Source organism: Polistes canadensis, unplaced genomic scaffold (assembly GCF_001313835.1).
Source record: "Polistes canadensis isolate GaletaPanama2010 unplaced genomic scaffold, ASM131383v1 scaffold_12, whole genome shotgun sequence".
Taxonomy (NCBI): Eukaryota; Metazoa; Arthropoda; class Insecta; order Hymenoptera; family Vespidae; genus Polistes; species Polistes canadensis.
Genome location: NW_014569559.1, coordinates 53109 through 72297, shown reverse-complemented (window position 1 = coordinate 72297; position 19189 = coordinate 53109). Strand labels below are relative to the sequence as shown.

Below are 19189 nucleotides of genomic sequence, written 5' to 3'. Positions count from 1 at the left end.
ACGTGGTAACGTATACGCGCGCGGAAATTCCACAAAGAGTACTCGCTCTACTGAGAATATCAAGGCTTATGAAAAGGTAGAGTAGTTAGGCCGCGTTACCGTTGATGCGGATGATGATGTTGGAATCTTCATTGGTATCCGACCGGCACAAGGAACTGTGCTAGCTCCTTAACCCTTTGAATAGGGAGTTATCGCAGTGTTACTAAACTAACTTACCAAACGTCATAGAATCAACAAAGATCTCCAGGTTCAACAAGCAAATGACCAAATTGCAAAGCATTCAAATACCAAGACCAAGCTTAAATTAACAACGGTGCTACGTAGTTTGACGCAAAATTCAAATTGTATCATTTGTACAGTTTAAACTGGTTTACGTTGCACTCCTATTTCGAGAAATTCTAAGAGAAGCCCAGATTCTTTAGAGTTTGTTCGCACGACTTTCTTGGGTACACGCGAAAGTACATATTTAACGAGGAAAAGATACGAGCGCAAGCTCCAGTTTTACAGAGAGAATTTTCTCTCTCTTTACTCGCCGACCCTCTTACTCTTCTTCTCTTGTAACAAAGATGGAGCTACCCGGAACAATTGTAATTCTGTCTACTGTTGTTTTCGAGTAGGATTTCGTTCGATCCATTGTTTTCCATCGGCCTTTATTAGATTCGCGTTGAACGAATGACGAACGTAACAAGAATCAGCAACGATAATAGGAGAATAATCTATGTCGGAAAACTGTTTATACGACAATTTTCGATAGCTGTTCAAAAAGGTATAACGAAACGAGGGAATGAATGAAACCATCAATTCGGTGATTTTGAATTTTCTTATTCGCCTCGATAGGTGAGATATTAAATAGAGGTTTCGTTCGTAAATAAGAAACATCGACGCGCGCGATCCTATCTGCGGTAAGTCGATGGAGAATGCAAGTGGATGGTTTCCTTTAACCGAGATAAGGAAACACAAGAGGGTGAAGAGGGAAGGTAAAAGAGAAGGGTAGGATTGGCCAAGGATCGATATAATAAATACGTACATATACACGTATACCCCAAGACAGAAGTATAGACGCATAGGTATATTATATTATAAGAGAGACACATTAGGAAATCCACACTAATCCAAACTCGAAGGCGACGACGGTTGGAAAGCAAGAAATCGACCAGGTACCACGCTGCTGGTTCCTCGGATAACTCATAAATAAACGAGCATACCCGGTATAAGCAGAAACGTTTATGGCACTAGCATACACATCGTATAGACCCTTTATGTACCAAGCCTAGACACAAACTACTTTAAAGTTGCACAAGTCGACGAGATCTAAGAGCGCGCAACGCCTCCACCAGTTTTTCCCTCTTCACCCTCTATCCCTCCGCCGGGTTTTGCTTCTTTATTTCGTCCCTTGCCACGTGCGCCGTCTTCCTAGTAACAATGAAAAAAAAGCAAAATACGTAGAGACCGAGAAAAAGAGAGAGAACAAGTTTGGTCGAATTAAAAGTCAGGAAGGTTGGAAAGATGTTCGTAAACTTAATATCACGAGGAAACAAAATTTTCATTACTTTCCTAAGTACGTACTTTCTCTTTCCCTTCTTTCCCAGAGGAAAGATAATACCCGAGAAAATAGAAATATTTTAACAAGCAGAGACTTTCTTTTCAGCAATTATTTGTTGCACGCACAATGAAAATAAAGGAAGAAGAGAAAGGGAGGATTTGATTATGATTGAACGATTTAACGAGATACAGCTTATTCTCGGCAGAAAAATAAGATACGTGTGCGCTGTTAGCGAGGATTTTGGAATAACGAGCAGTGTTGCTTCTTCATTCGCAAATAAAACGCTTATTCCGCGCATTATTCATGAACGAAGCGCACTTCCTTATGCATACATACCTACTGTGGAAGAATAAGAAAGAGTCTCGTTTTGCTTATCATACGTACAAGCTACACGACCCCGGAGAAACAAGGACGATTCTTTCTTCCTTTAACTCGTTATTGCCGCAACGTAGAATAGAGTCTATGAAAATCAAAAAAAGTACCTTAAGTACTAACGACCGAATCTTCGATAAACGTAAATCCTTTTTTATGCCTCGAAGATTCGCGTTAGAAGGAAATGCTTAGAGCACGCGGATAATTAAGCGCTTTTTAGCTTTCTTCAAAGAGCCCTTTTATCGTCCTACTCGTTGAGAAAAGTCAAGCCTAGAAGAACGAACGGTTGGATTAAATATTAAGATCGTCCTTTGCACGCTACTTATATTGTAACGAAAATACTTTACCGACTTTTTTTCCTTTTTAATATGTATTTTTACGCGATATGAGCGCGCCTAAATGTAGCTCCAAGCCCGAACTACCGCTATGGAAGAAGAATTTTCTTTCTGTCAAACCAAAAAAAGAGAAAAAGAAAATCTTTCCAAATCTCCACTTAAACAGGGGAAACCGAATTCACGGGATACGGTTCAGCGTTGTCGGATTTTACTGCTTGCACTTTAATAGAATATCGGTATTTTGTCTACTTGGCTGTCCCCTTGTTAGAATCGTCTTGCTTTTCTACCTTAAGTAGATACACGATTTATAATGATCTCACTCGTAAGCGAATGTTTCAATAAAAAAATAATCATTTGAAAATAATGAAAGATGGAAATATCAAATGCTCTGTTTACTGTGCAAATATAAGCTTAGATATACATCGTACGTGTAGGTAATAATATATGAATCTCCGCGTTGCACAAGTAACGTAAACAGTTATAATATTTTGTAGACGAAACAAACGAGGGACCAAATAAAGCAATGTAGCCTTTACGAATCGCACCCATATCTCGTCGCTCGAGAATAATTACGGCATACGTATCTGCATAGATATGCTCCAGTTAAATTCGCATTTTGCTTACGCTTACCGAACAATAATAATCATTTTCATTTCGCTTCGTTCTTGGTTAGCGCGAATCGCCAATGAATTTTTATCAATGACCAAATTGATCTATATTTTATTTCCTTTATTTCGAAGTGCAAGAGAGCAAATAACGCATCGGTTTCTACGCTATCGTAAAAAGTTCTTAGAAAAACGAACTATCGTATTTTACGGTAACACGCACCACGTAAGTATAATTCTTTCATTTGACCAAATCTACGATCTTATCCGTCGTCGAGGGAGGCTAACCAGGAGGCTAACCAGGGGGCTAACCAGGAGGCTAACCAGGAGGCTAACCAGGAGGCCAACCAGGAGGCCAACCAGGAGACTGACCCAGTCGAAGAGAAGAAACGCAAAAGTAATCGTTTTCCTCCCTCTCGGTCGCGAAAAACCGGTCTCGAAAATGAAGGAAACTCACGCGACTTGCTCGCGACCAAGCAGCACGATATTGCACGTTTCCAGGACCGTATTATCGAATTAAAGGCAACTAGTTCCCTTGGGAAAGCGACTTGACGGGAACGTAAAAGGTAGACTCGTAAATCGCGCGTGCACTTTGTACTTTAGTTAATTGTAATCCGAAGCCAAGTCCGAGGGTTTGTATGATATTCCTTAGTCTCTTCCTCGCTTAAAATCGCGCTAAAATCTTTCTTCTACGAGACATAGGGACGCGTTCGTGTTTAGGCAAATTGCAAGAAATTATGTATACATAAAACGCTCATTTAACGCGTCCATAAGCTTCTATCAAGTACAAATAATAAGATTTCTTCTTTTTTTCTCTCTCCCTTTTTTTGTAGAAACTATTTTGAATTAGGCATAAATTGTTTCTAATAAAGGAATAACTATAACGCGAAATAGACCGACATCAAATGGAATTATCGATAAAACGTTAATCCACGAGCGTTTCTTGCGAGCGTATGAAAAACCTACCTACGTATTTGGACATAAAAAAAAAGTCAATTACGCCATTCTGTCCGACGTTAATTGGGTTAGGACGATGCCGGATGGACGAGCGTTTGTGAAAAGACAGGGACGGAAAAACGAAGAGCGAATAGGGAAATAATTCTCAACGATGTGTCGGAGCGTGGTTATCCCGATCGAGGGAAAACAGGGCGACATCGAGGTCGTAAATAAGAGGAAACGCTGGGAAAGCAGTCGTCTGCGGGAGAATCGCTTTCCCAACATCGGCTGTCACCGGCAGCCCTTTCATCCACGTGCCACCAGCGTGCCTTCTCTTCCCTTTGAACGTCCGACGCCCTTCGACGAATTTTTATTTCTAATCCCGCTTTTCTAATTTCCCCAAGTTTCTACTCTACTGCGGCATGAAAAAACGATCCACCAATCACAATGACATTTATTTCCGTGCTTTACTTCTCGGGTGCTATTAAGAAGAAAATGTACCGCGAAATAAGTAGCGCTATTTAAAACTGCAAACCAATAATTACATCATTACGCATGATATATTAGACGCAAAAGTGAGTGTTATTAATCACGTTGCCGCGAAATAAATTTTGATACGATCAACGCTCTACGTGCTTCCTAACGAAAGCAGCTTAGCTCTCTCTCTCTCTCTCTCTCTCTCTCTCTCTCTCTCTCTCTCTCTCTCTCTCTCTCTGGCAAGAAGAAAGACCAAAGAGAGAAAAGTGCCAAGCTCGCTTTCCAGTGATGAACCTTTCATTATAGGTAATATTCTTAAAAAGCTCCTTATTTTATTTATTGTCTTACTATCGTTGCTGCATCGTGTTTTGTAAAAGTCGCCATAGTTCTTGAAATAAGTAGAAATGCAGGTATACGGTCTTTCTTGTTCGATGGTTTTCCGTTTTTCCCTTTGACTACTTAAATTTTAATCTGCTCTACGGGTCGCATTCTAATAATACGTTTTGGCCTTGTTACAGCGCTCCGTCGTAAAGAGAAACTAATACAATAGAGCTTTTCAATGGAAATCCCTTTTGACTTTGGTCTAGTCATTTCTTTCGACCTTTATCGCTTGAAAATTCTTCCTACTGCCATACTTCGCGCGCGCGCACATAATTTTTAAAAATTCGAAGAAAGGAAATAAATGATTCTTCTTTCCTTCTCGCCTTCGAAAAGATCTTCCAGAGAAGTAAATAAAGGCGTCTGGTGGCAGGGTGAAAATTCGAAGCCCTCGATATGAAGAAGATAATCGAATGTTCGATCGTAGACACGTACTACGTTTTGAGGTACTTTGAACAAGCAGAAGTCATCGAACGCGAATGCGAAGACGCGATGCAATAATAGAAAGTTGTCTGTCATTTTGTATGAGGATATGGGGCAGGCTGCTTTGGCGATTCGCGTCAAAGGATACAAAGAAATTTCATTGAAAATATAACAGTTGCTTTGGACATCTAAGTAAATTCCGTATAATGAGAAAAAGATGATATAGATAGTCGTTGTTGAAATCATAAGAGGTAGTAGATAGTCCCTCCCCGTCCAGGGGGTGGGCCTTCTGCCATGCGATCGCTTCGCGTTCAGCTACCGATAAAAATCTAAACGAGGGTTAATGGCGCATAACGCGCTAACGGCACGTCCGAATCAGATATAAGACTAATCGACTCTTATCCGGCATTGGACGTGTGTCAAGGAGTCATTGTTCGCCTCGTCTCGCTCAAAGTTTACCGTTTAACTCTCCCTTACGCTTCGTGATTCCGCATTCCCGCTATGATGGCCACGGCATTTCCTTAATTAGCATAGATAATGGAGCCTTATATAAACCGCGTGCTCGAGAGACAAAGAGAAAGAGGCCAACACACAGAGCCCGCTTTCAATCCTCCGCTAGCGAATAAAACTACTCGCTACAGTCTTGGCTTCGATTAGTCAACCAACTAAGTAGTTTAGGATACTAGTTTAGGGTCGTGTCAGGAGTGGATCTAATAACCCATCTACGCGATTCCTGTGCGCGCATTCGTTCTAATTCCAAATACAAGATACATCGAACGATTCTCCGCATAACGCGTAATTGATCGTATTAAATTTTCACGCGAATTAATACGATTTATCGTTGCTCGATCATTTTATTTAACGTTTCAAAGGTTGTTTGTACTCATCAGGGGATAAATAAACACAGATGGATAAATTCGTATTCCCCATTGCTGTAGGAACGTGCGTGCTTTAAACGATAACGGATGATAAATTCGAGATATTTCAAATAGCTATGATATATCGTAGAGTACAATGTGACGTATGTAAGTACCGTTAGGTCGCTCCTGGTGGAATCTAACAATAAGTAGAGAACATATCCGAGTGTGGTCAGCCAAGTAGATAAGCGCTGTAGGACGCTTTCAAATTCGCCGCATATGAGAATTTAACAAGCAACGAACTTTCAAACTCGGAAAAAGCGATTACGTATTTACACGCTCTTGTAGAAATAGTAGGGCTCTAATCTCAGGTAGCGTGCTCCGCATCAAAGCTACTCGCGAAAATAATGCCAAGCGCCCCCCTCCCCGCCCTATGGTACCGCGCCAAGCCGACTTTTCTTCCGGGACATCGTTAAATATGTTTTATTCCAACTCTCATCCGCTATCAAACTAGCTCTAGCCTCTAGCTCTAGCCTCTAGCTCTAGCCTCTAGCTCTAGCCTCTAGCTCCAGCCTCTAGCTCTAGCCTCTAGCTGTAGATCTCTCTATGGAGAAGGAGAGGGTTTTCTTCTAGTTGAAGCTGTTTTTCTTTTTTTCCCCGTGCGCGTCATCGATACTCCCTACGTGGAAAGTGTATTATTAGGAAAAAGCAAGCATCTGTAAAATAGGAAGAGAGTCGGGGGTCGAGTAATAGGATGCAATTGGTCGCGGAGGTAATTAATTATCCCGCGAGCGTTAACGACGAGCTGCGACGAGCTGCGACGGTCAGACGTACTGGCAAAAAATACCAAAATGGATTATTAATTACGATATCGGGGCACGTTGTGTACGAGATGAATATCGTTTGGACGAAGAGAGGAGAGAGAAATTCATTGTACCCCAACGCGAAAACGTAATTCTCATTTATTTTTACGAATACACCCCGTTATACGGCTTCAAATAAATTCTTTGCAAATCGAGTCTATCATTCGATTATTCGCAGCAACCAAATGCAACGACCCGAGGCTGCATCCAATTACGAGGGATTTCGATTAAATCTGATTTTTTGTCAATTCGTTGATTCGATTATGCACCCGGAAAGTGACCCGATGAGATTTAGTCTAGTCCATTTATTATCTAGTCCATTATATAATAGATATCGTCTCATTTTCTACGCTATCTCTTTCCTATGATCCTTTGTCGCGAGGGACGAGCGAATAATTCGATGGAATCGGTAAATTAGAAAGACAAGGGTGGAAAGACCTGGGTTCATATTGACCTATCGGTTCGTAAATGGAAGCCGACTAGGCGGAGACGAGCGCTAATTGCGTTTGTCATGCCGATAATTAATAATGCATCGATTGGCGTTGCGACGACGGGAGGGTGGCGAATTAAATGCATTAACGACGATAATCGGGTTGCGGTGAATGCGAAATCGAAAATACACCGGGCGCCAAGTTATTGAATGCAAACGATCAATCATTCGGACAAAGTCCTATCTTTCTTCCGGCCCCTTTCCTTCCGGGCTTCCTTCGAACGGCACCCTCCTATTCTATTGAGCTACATCCGCTCGCGGCAACCTTCTCTTTCCCCGAAACGCTTACTTTGCATCTTTCTTCGCATAATAGAGAAGCGAATCGACTCGTACATATATAGCTGGTACGAGTAATCCTACGGATGTGCCCGATGACGAGCCAGATATGTCGATTTGCTTTCCAGAATGGGACTCCGGAAACAGGCGCGAACAATGATAACGTACGCCCTTCTGATACTCTGCGCCGCCGTAACTATATGCCATTGCTGCTACGTCTTTCCAAAAGGTACACTTTCGCTCGAGTCCATTTCTACTCGCCTCCGAAACATATTACTATGTTATTCAGCGAACTTTGCGTTTAGCTTGCATTTCGTTGCGTGGAGCGAACGAACGAACGCGCGTTTCCTAAACCCATCCAATTGTATAATATGTAACGTCTTTGTTGCAGAGATCAAAGATCCGTGCGTGAAATTGAACTGCTCTCAAGGTGCCCAATGCGTAAGAAGCCGCGACGGTACCGATGCCTCCTGCGAGTGCCTACAAATCTGTCCGAATTTAGGAGATCACGAGGGCTCTGGACCCGTTTGCGGGACTGACGGCATCGATTATCCGACCTTGTGCGACTTGAACAAAAGCGCTTGTACGAAAGGCGCTAATATCAGCGTTGCTTTTCAGGGTAGATGCGGTAAGTTATTCTATTACATACATTTTTATACATTTTTACACATTTTTATACATTTTTATACAGAGGATCCGAACCCGATAGAAAAATAACATGATTACAAATCGATGTAATAAATAATCTAGAAAAATACGAATCGTCGAGATTCCAGCAGGTTATACGTGACGTACGAATGTTTACAAAGCTCGGACAACAGACCTCAACGATCAACCGATATTTGTAAGCGAGTTTATTTGTCGCGAAGGAGATTACTTCCACCCGAAAACACTGAGCAAGCGCGTTCCAATAATATCGATCCAAACTTTGATTCGTTGCATCGTTGATAATTTCATCCAATGAAAATTATTCATATATTTTCTATAAGAAGTTTTTACCATCGTGGTTTCTCCAATACTCGTTTGTCTCAATTTCTTTTTATTTCCTACTTAACTTTCCAAAGCGTCTCCAATCGTAAAGCAAAGCCTTGCTCTGGCATATTATCATAAAAAAGAAAGAAAAAAAAAAAAATGTAAAGCCGTGGCTATGATCGATGGGTTTAATTTATACCTTAACGATATTTTATAGACACCCTGGCACGGGCAAACATACCTTTCGAACGAGCGATCCATCCAACGTACAAGATGAAATACCGGCGAGAAGAGAACAAGAATCTTACCGTATTTATCGTTGAATTTGAATTCGTAGAAGGAAAAATGGAGGAAAAATGGAGGAAAAATGGAGGAAAAACAAATTCCATGTGTAATAAACGATTGAAGTCGGTTCTTCTTTAGCTTGCACCTAGGCAGATGCGGACAATGATAAATTAGCGGATGGCTAAGCTTTCGTCTGAACGCGTTCGCAGACGAAACGCAAGATATATTCGACTCAACCTTGACGTGAACGGAGTCAAGCTACGATTCTAAAAGCCCTTTTCCATACGCGCAGTCATCCTACTTTCTCTCTCTCTCTCTCTCTCTCTCTCTCTCTCTCTCTACCTCTCTTATCTTTCTCTTTGTCACATTTACGAAAGTTGCCGAGGCACTTCGTCTCAAACGCAGTACAAACTTGGCAGGCGTTTAATCAACCGAGTAGTAAAGACAAATGTTTGATCAGACAGGTAGCAAGAGGGAGCCCTTGTTTACTTAGGATTAAGTAAGTTCCATCCCTTGTGCTCTCTTCCTTCGGCGTTCTCTGTCTCTCCGTGCGTCGTTCACGCTCGACTTTCCTCGTCTTTCATAGAAGAGACAAGTTCTCAGACTCGGGAGATGATATTCGATGGTAACAGTTACGATAATCGCAGCCACCGGTTAACGAGCTAGTTAAATACATTGTCGAACGATTCGCGTCCGCTTTCCTATCTACCTACCCTGGTAATCTCTCTGGGGATAAGGAAACGATGCGAACGTGCGAACGATATATTCCGCGTAAATACCAAGAGTTCCTCTCAGCCCAGATATTTACGAAGTTGCTTTGAAAATAGATTTTTTTCCCTCGTTGTTTCACCTTTTTACTTTCTACCTCTGTCAAAAATATCACGTAAAAGGACAAAAATGCACAAGTTAGAAAATATCCAACTGTAGCGTACGAACTATCGTCGTCGAGTGCAAATTGCAATATGTCCGTTTGTGCGTAATAACGACGGCATGGAAACGACTAGATCCAGTGAGCCTTTCAGTTTGTTAGAGGAACTAACTCTAAGGAAGAGAAAGTCACACCAGGAGGACGATGACGTCGGAAGTTTACAAAGATGAACGTCTTCCTCTTCCTTTATCCCCTCCGTGCTCTTACTCCTTCTTTCTTCCGCGAGACTTCTTCGTTTCCCTTCCTTTTCAATTGTATTTCTACCTTGGTATTGTATAAGGAACAATGAAACGTAATATCCCCGAGAATCCTCGTAGAGACGGAAAGAGTCGGCCTCTCCTTTCTTATTCGCATTAGTTTCCGTATTCTGTGCATCTTGACGCAACCCTGAGCAACGTTTATCAATCGGTGCCAGTTGGTCCCGTGGTGTGTACTTTTAAACGGCAAAATCGATAATAAATTGTCCGCGACATAAAGTATCGCTTGGCATTGCTCGAACCCGCTCCTATCTCCTTTCTTTAGTCCGTTAGTTCGTTCGTTCGTTCGGTCGGTTGGTCGCAACATCTTTCCTTCGTAGAATAGCTCCGGATACGAATCTCGAGTGGTGCCGACGATAAATCAAATTAGCTCGCAAAAGTTTCGAGACCCCCATCTATCCTCCTTTCCGTCTACTCTACCTTTTACTTTCTGATCGCCAATCTGAACCAGTATATTGAAAATGGAGAAAATGCTATGGGAAAACGTTTTCCATACAGTTCAACGAGTTAGATTAAAAAAGAAGATTGCTCGTCGCGGGAGCGAACGAGTGAATGAACTAGAGAAGGAAATAGAATCATCATCTTGAAAATGTATAACGCGACGATAAATAATAATTTGAGAAACATAAATTGATGCGATATCAAAGTTAAAGATAAAAGTCTAAGATATTAATAGAAAATATTCCAATCCTCGAGGAGAAAGGAAAAAGTTAGAAGGAAATCGAGGGAGAAAAGTTACTTCTTCGACTAATTAATGCGAAAACGTACAGGTAGAGATTACAAGCTTCTCCTGTTGGCCTACATTTCGTCGAATAAACTCACTTCAACTCGAGATTCTTCTTCTGGTATCTTGGGTAGAAGAAACGAAGAGGAAAAAAGTGTAGATAACCCATTGTTTTCACGCTCGAGCGGGCCGCGTAAGGGTCTCGCGGACGAGAGTTTTAGATACGACGAGGTTCGATTCTGCAAAACGGGTTCAACTAAATTCTCACACTCGCTAGGCTAAAGTATTTGCCTCCGTCGAACCTAGAGACACGTATGAGAGGAAATCTCGAAGGAAGAAAAGGGTGTGCGAGTGTGCAAGTACGAAAGGCAGACTGGTGACGACGTCGTTGAAACGTGTTTATCCAAAGACCTTTTGCGAACAGGTTCAACGAAACGGAAGCTCCTCTTTCGTTGGATCGACGCTCGATTTTCACTTTGAAAGGAAAACGTATCGGAGAAGAAAAGGAATACTGTAGGAGCTCGAAACGGTACTTGGACAACGAACGTTGTAACCGAGACGTAACCAAGACGAATACTACTGCACTTATTCGCCTTGCACTTGTTTCAACTTATTTCAAAGCTCTAGAAGAAGATCATCCTTTATCTTTTTCCGACGAACAAACAACGAATAACGAGTGTGCGATACCTGAAGAAGAGGTGCTACTATGGAGTGCACACTATGGGGTGCGCAATGGCTTTTGACTGTAGATCGAACGGAAGTGGGTTATACTGGTGGCGTACGTTAACCCGGAAGCACCGCGGAGCTGCTGTTAACATAAACCCAGTCATTTCAGCTCCCAGACATAATACCTTTATACGACGCTCGTAATGTTCGCTCGCCTTCGTTTCGCGTGTCTCTCGTATTCTCGCTATTTTGCGAGCAACGGCGGAAGTAGCAGATAAGGCTGCCATATTCTCTCTCCCTCTCCCCCCTCTGCTCAAAGAGCATACAAAGAGATACGACAATTACGATTTATGCGATATTCGAGCGAGTTTGATTAAGCGTGCTCGTCCTCGAAGAAGATCCCTTTGAACTGTGAATTTCCTATATAATAATATTATACAGAAGAGGAAAGAAAAGTTCCTCTCGATGGAAAACGGCGAATGGCGGCTCGGTAACGGGAGGAGGGGCTTGTGTTGCTGGGAAAACCGATCTTTTGCGCATGTTATCATTAAATATATCCTATCTGGATCTGAGCGTAGCTTATCGAGCGCATCGTTGCGAGAGAACGGAACCGAAACAGATCGATCAAATACTATTGCATCCGTTTGATGCGTGTGCATCGGTAGGCTCGCGGGAACGTTCGAACGTCCATAAAATTGAGACCGATGCAGATTGCGAGTACTCCGATGAAAAATCCCTTTCTATCGTTCTATTTGGCTTCATCGACAGTTCGCATTGCTCAAATTCCCGATGATATACGCTTCTCTCCTTTTCCCAATTCATTGGATGAAACAATGAATAGGCTCTCATTGCGTATTTTTCCACTGGAGCTCTTTGCAAATGATTATTACTTTTTCCAAAGTTATTTCGCAACGTGATGCAAAGATGCAAAGTGCAGGGTAGTAGTTTGGCGGAAAAATGGGACGACCGCATGGGAAAGTTTCGCTCAAGTTGGAAGATTAGCGGGAGGGGCCACGGAGGGGCCACGGAGGGGCCACGGAGAGGCCACGGAGAGCGTGACGCCTGAATGCTCCGCTGGAGCGAAGAAAAAGAATTCTACCGAGGAACTTCAAAACAATTGCCCCGTGGCAGCGATGCGGGAATTTTAAAGACACTTTCATCGTTCGCGCGACTCTTTCTCCCTTCCCTTGGTAGATCCCTCGGGCGACCAGGAGACCGGGAGACCGAGCCGATGGAATTTCAGTTATCCTGTCCACGCTCTTTCTCTCTCTCTCTCTCTCTCTCTCTCTCTCTCTCTCTCTCTCTCTCTCTCTCTCTCTGTCCCTCTACCGAGAAAGAAAATTCATCCATCAAAATATAACTTCCCAACTACACACTTCAATTTCCATGATTTATGCGCATACGTTTTCTTTCCAATAAATAACTTCTCCTTCTTTTCTTTCGATAGAAAAAGAAATTGGTAAGAAATGAAGGTAGGACGTCGTCGTTGCGCGTAATCTTTTTCCCCGTAACAAGATGTAAACGCATGTATCTGAGGAACGATAGAAATTTGGTCTTGATGATTAAAGATTATTGTCGAAGAGGAGAAAGATCAACGCCTCGTTAAATTGTATTCGACGTTATCGATCGTCGTTGGAAAAATACTTTATGGCTCTTGTTCGGTATTACAGATCCCTGTGGCAACGTCGAGTGCATGGAACCAGAAATCTGTCAGTTGGATGGCTCCAGGCAACCCGCTTGTCGTTGCAGTGAACAATGCGGACTCGAATTTTCACCCGTATGCGGAAGCGACGGTAAGACTTACTCGAACGAGTGTAGCCTCCGACAAGAAGCTTGCAGATCGAGGCTTCCACTTCGGAAGATCTATAACGGTGCCTGCAGCTCAGGTAAGACGAAATTCCAAACGAATTAAATGCTCTCTATCTCCCAAGCCCTTTTCCTGCTACGAGTGCGATATCTATTCTGCAAACGCAGGGAGCTCGAACAATGAGAATTTAGCGATGTATCTACGTTCGTAGCAGCAAAGAAACCAAAGAACTAACGCGAATATCGAAACATTTCGTTCCATCGGTGATGAAGGTGCAGCAAATTTGCAAAAAGATCATTTGCCAAGTCTAAGATGGCATTCGAATGAGGGAACGAAACGTATAATCGAAAGCCACGTTTTCCACTCAATTTCTCAGGTATCAATCCCTGCGACGAGGCCAAATGCGGCTCGTACGAACAATGTGCCATCAACCGATATGGTATTGCGAGCTGCGAATGCGGTCCGGAATGCGAACCAGTCATGAGACCAGTTTGTGCGCGCGGTGGCACCACCTACACGTCCCTTTGCGAGCTCAAGAGAAGGGCTTGTCTAACGAAGAGCAATATCGAGGTCGCTTACACGGGTACATGCGGCTCCAGAGGACCCTGCTCCGAAAAGGTCAGTCTAACTCTCCCAGTGTTCACCTATCTATCTATCTATCCATCTAGTATCCAACAAATAGCGAACGAGAGGTAGGAAGGTATTTCGCGATTTCCACTCGCATGAACGCGTGCATCGCTCCTACGATTAATGGTCTCCCTTTACTACGATATTCCCTCGACGATATTCCCTCGACGATATTCCCTCGACGATATTCCTCTCTGCCAAATCTTCGCTCTTCGGCGGCTTGACGAAAACTAAATTAATATCATTGTAAATGAAATAGTTATTTTATAAAAGTACCTTCCACATCTTCTATTTTCCTTCCTCGTTGCTTGCTTTGATAACGTTTCAAATGCTACGATCTCTCGTGGAAACTCGACTCGACGACGAAAGACGGAAAAAGACAAAAACGCGTCTCGACTTTCCGCACGATAATTAATTACGGACTAAAGTCGAGGACGAAAGTTTGAGAAAAGGTTGCAAGGTATAAGTGGCTGTAAAAACTCGGTTGCACTCGAATCGAATCCTTGGATATAGGTAAGTAAAAGTTATCGAGTACCGGTATTGCACCGCGTCACAATCTCATAATATTTCTAGGAGCTTCCGCGCGGAATTCCGCATCGGAGAAAAAGGACAGTGCAGCGCAGCGCAGTTATCTAATGGAGCAAAGTACATTAAATCCTGAGAATTAAAGCAGCCGAGCGTAGTAAATTATGCCTCGCGATAAAATATCGTCAGCAATAAATTATCAGCTTTGGGCGAGGGTGCGCGCTCGTGGATAGAGTCGAGAGCGCGTCTCTTTCGACGCGGACTAACTTTCCCGGGATAAGGCTCTATTTAACGCGATTAATTAAACCTACAAACGAATTTAACCAGAGAGACGAGCAATTTATTTTTTTACTCACAGGTTTGCCAATGGGGTGCAATTTGTGCGGAAAATGGTGGTACCGCCGTTTGCGAGTGTCCTACCTGTCCTGCCGAATTTCAACCGGTTTGCGGAGACGACGGCATTAGCTACGGAAACGAGTGCAAACTGAGATTAGAAGCTTGCCAACATCGACGGGAGATTCGAGTTCTTTATCAAGGCCTCTGCAGTGAGTAATCAAATAATCGACAATATTTCGATATAGTAAACAGTACCTTAGTCGTTATGTTACCACTGTTAATTACCAGCGTAACATAATAACAGCTCCGACACCAGCAAAAGCTAAATCGAATTTATCGAAAACGGATTCCCATCTACTATGGTTCGCTTGTCAGAACGTTTCTAAACTTGCTACCTAATCAATTTGCCGTGCAACACGAGATACGAGTTTCTTGACGAAAGAAAAGATTTTCCCTCGATATTAAGAATTTGTCATAAATACCAAAACATGGAAATGATTATGTTAAAAAATGTCTCGCTATCGATAACGAGATATTCGCAATGAAAAGACGGGAAAGAGAGAAAGAGAGAAAGAGAGAGAAAGGGAGACATGGTACAAAGACTCTACGCGACACGAAAGGAAGAGAGAAAATAGAGATGCGCCTCCTGGAGGCGATACGAAATTTATCGTCCGTCATAACAAGATGACAAGGATTTCTGAAAGCGCGGAAACTACGATATAGTCCCGCTTTAATCTTCCCCATTCTACATTCTCTTCTTCCTCTCTCTCTCTCTCTCTCTCTGTCGCTGGTTCGCCCTCTTTATGGAAATTACTCGCGAATGACCCGGCTGTGCACGAAACAAACGTACAACTCGAGGGTTCGCCCCGAGGCTGGGTACCGCGTGACACCTGGCTCTGTTCATTTCCAACGCAAATTCACACATTCGCGAATGCATCTGTCGATGCCCTCCTCTTCCTCTTCCTCTTCCTCTTCCTTTTCCTCTTCCTCTTCCTTTTCCTCCAACTACTATTCCCATTTCTTCTCCAACTCTCCTCTAGGACTCTCTTCGCGTACACTCGAATATCTACGTGTCTCCCTGACCTACCGTCATCGTCGTCTAAAGATATTATTCTCTATGAAATATCCAAATAATTTCATGCGTTAATATCGAATTTTGTTTTTCCTGCACGCTTAATGCATGAAAACATTATACGAATATATTTCCATTTAAATGAGAATTCAATTCTCATGAACGAGTCGGCGCTTTGTCGGGTAAGACCGATCGATACGAAATTTGCGAATACATCGCTGTTTTCCCTTTGCTAAAGATTTCTACATTACATCTTTATATTACTGCTAGATACGACACTGTGATTCCAACATATAATATAATGTTACGTCTATTTGTTTAAATTACTAAATTGCTTAATGCGATTATGCAAAATGTTTCTTAAAAGATATATATATATTTATTGATGAAATAAAAAGTAATACTTTATACTGAATTATGTGAAATAAGGTGAAAAGAACAAATTTTACTTAGCGGCAGACGTTTAGATGTCAAAAAAAAAAAAAAAACAAGCTGAAATATAAAAAGAGTGTATTAAAGTATTAAAATAATTGTTAATTAATTAATAGAAGTGTCTATTGTTGCTTAAAAGTTAGGAGTATACGATCTATATACCGTCCTCTTCGAAATTCACCGTTGAAATGAGTCATTGTCCTCTATACAATTTCTTTTATTGAAAGTTGTTTATACGACTTTCCGAACGTTGCGCATGTGTATAAAGGGAATAATGCACCTAATACATAAAATTTAAGATTATATCGCTCTGATTTTAGCATTTTTACATTTTTATGTAATTGTTTAAACAAACGTACATTTGTTTGAACGTTCCTGTGCAGCGATGACTTCAGGGGATAAAATTGCATGTTGCCGATAAAGAAAATATATTTTTCTCGAAAAGATATTAAATTAACCGCCTTAGCGATGCAGGTACCGGCTAGGCCGCTCGACTTGCAGCAGATATATTAAATAAACAAACGCACGATATCAGTTCTCTCTCTCTCTCTCTCTCTCTCTCTCTCTCTCTCTCTCTCTCTCTCTCCTTCTCTAGCAAACCTACAGTACACTAGATTAATATCTATTCGTAGACGACTAAAGGCAAAAACCTGAGCACATAGTTTCGGTTCAAACATCGAATTCTTTTCGCTAATGAATGCGCAGCTTCGATCGTTCATGCCCCTTATGAAAGAAGTCATTAATATGCAAGACTCTACGCTTTTAATTAAGAACGAGCACTAGCTCGCGTAAACGATATTAATAATACATCCACGAAACAAGCTCTCTTCGTAGAAGAAAATAAAATTCTACTAAAGAGTGATACGCGAAGATATTACAACGCAATGAGAATTGTCATTTTTATATCGCTCGAAACAATCTTTTAGAGATCCATAGAAATATGAGTCAAGTTTCAAAAGATATTTCGAGATAGGAAAAATGATAGTTTATATCTCGGAACACGATGTTTCAAAATACGTCGTACGAACGTCGATTTTCCTCTCGCGACGTTAACTTGCATCCTACGTTAGATTTATAACGTCATTATGTTTATAAAGTGATACTAATTTCCTCTTTGCAGATGGTTGCGAGAATAAGAAATGCGAACATTACGCAGAATGCGAGAGCGACAGCGCTGGGGAGGCAAAATGCGTTTGCCCGACTAAATGCGAACATTCGGTAAGTAGGAACGTACCATCCTGGGGAAAAACTCGACAAGCTATATTACAACTTTATTTCATTTTACATTACTACAAATTGTTATAGGATACAGAATAGACTAAGCGCAAGCAATGGATAAAAAAGAAAATAATTGATCTAATAGATGGAAAAGCATGCTCGATACTCCTATATTATCTATGTAGTTATTCGAATCCTCTTAAGCGAATGTTATTAATGGCAAAATCAACCGATTTATCGTTTGGTGACTAAAAAAATATAGGAAATACGATGAAACCATAGGCGAACGTGTGTTACAAATGGAATTCATATCGTTCACGCAAATACATAGGATATGTATATGAATATCGCATAGGGCATTCATCGTGGGACGAATATTTGACTGTTGTGTTACGTTAACGAGAACGAGGCTTAGCGCGTGTCGGGTGGCCTTCGATATACAATAACTAGGGAGATAGGAATGTTTGATGGCTCGTTTCTCTCGTTTTTTATTTCATCTAACAGCAACTATTTCGTTATATACCGTAACGGGAAAATCGTTAGAGCATATACTTTTGCAGGAGAACGAACGATTGTTGCTTGATAGATTTAACTCGCAGCTGCGTGAATCAGAGTGTTTGTTTTATTTATTGAATCAACGATATGCTTTTCGATGTATTTCAATGCTTTCTCATCCGGACATTCAAAGTTATGTATATGTTACCGTCAAAGCCGGAAATCCGTCATTGCTAGTAATTCCTCGGCATTACTATGAATGCAAAGAGCCTTCAGACGTAGTCGGAAATAAAACTTTTTGGAGAGATTTTCCTAGGCATCGAACATAATACTTTGATATCCTATAGAGAATATCAAATTACTATTTAAACAACGTTGAAAAGAATATATTCTCAGGCACGGACACACGCAGCCATACGCAACCCCTTCACCCCAAAACAACCAATACAGATAAAGAACATTTCGTTCTAACCTGTGTATCTTCCGATACGATAATGAACAAAAGATACAGATTTCCATGGAAATCGGGCAAGTGGTAACGTGTGTACTTCGTCGAAGAAAAAACTAAAAGAAAGAGAACTTGTCTTTTTATTTTCCAAGAAAGAATGCTGGAAAATAAGGAAGATAAAGACTAAACAAAGAGAAGAAAAAACAGGGGAAGAAAGAGAAAGAGTATAGAATTCCCTTAGGACTAGACAACGTCACGAAAGAAAATCCATAGTCGAAAAGACAAGCGTGAATTATTTAGCATTCGCACGTTTCCTGCTTCTTTTAATCCCGCGTGTGCTCTCGCGCTTTTCTAAAGAATAAATCTATTTTTAATCATCTATATATACTTGTGCGCGCAAATATTCAAACAAATAAAAAACTATTTACTTATTGCAAGTTAAGAAAAGAACTCTTATCGATAAAAGTAGTCAAAGTTTCTTATCTTCTTTTTATAGTTTATGAATCGTAAGAGGAAAAATCTTCTCCTTGCTCATCGGACGGTATAATTTTCTTGTTGTCCTTGTCTACTCTTTTAACAACGAGCCATTGCTTATCTTTTCACAATGCAACGTAATTCTCAGGGGAAAGAGTCGACGGAGAAAGTTTGCGGATCTGACGGTGTAAGCTACGAGAACGAGTGCGCCCTGAAGAAAACTTCCTGTACCTCGCAGACCGAAATCGCTATTCATTATATGGGCGACTGCGGTTAGTTATTTTTTCCTTTGAATTATAATAAATCTGTATAAAGGATTGAGAGAGAGAGAGAGAGAGAGAGAGAGAGAGAGAAAGATACTGTATACA

General features: G+C 41.5%; 1 protein-coding gene across 4 annotated transcripts in view; it reads left to right on the top strand.

Annotated features, from left to right (window-relative positions):
* LOC106793193 (agrin-like) overlaps positions 1 to 19189 on the top strand; it is a 154200-nt gene that overhangs the window by 120950 nt on the left and 14061 nt on the right. For 2 of the 4 annotated variants that reach the window (XM_014759912.1, XM_014759911.1), the window contains exons 2-8: positions 7684 to 7784; positions 7947 to 8183; positions 13058 to 13273; positions 13571 to 13812; positions 14705 to 14891; positions 17307 to 17404; positions 18970 to 19093. In XM_014759912.1, coding sequence (XP_014615398.1) covers positions 7685 to 7784; positions 7947 to 8183; positions 13058 to 13273; positions 13571 to 13812; positions 14705 to 14891; positions 17307 to 17404; positions 18970 to 19093 — 1204 coding nt within the window. In that variant the 5' untranslated portion in view covers position 7684. The remainder of the gene's footprint in view (positions 1 to 7683; positions 7785 to 7946; positions 8184 to 13057; positions 13274 to 13570; positions 13813 to 14704; positions 14892 to 17306; positions 17405 to 18969; positions 19094 to 19189) is intronic. The other 2 variants (XM_014759910.1, XM_014759909.1) reach the window with 1 other exon arrangement.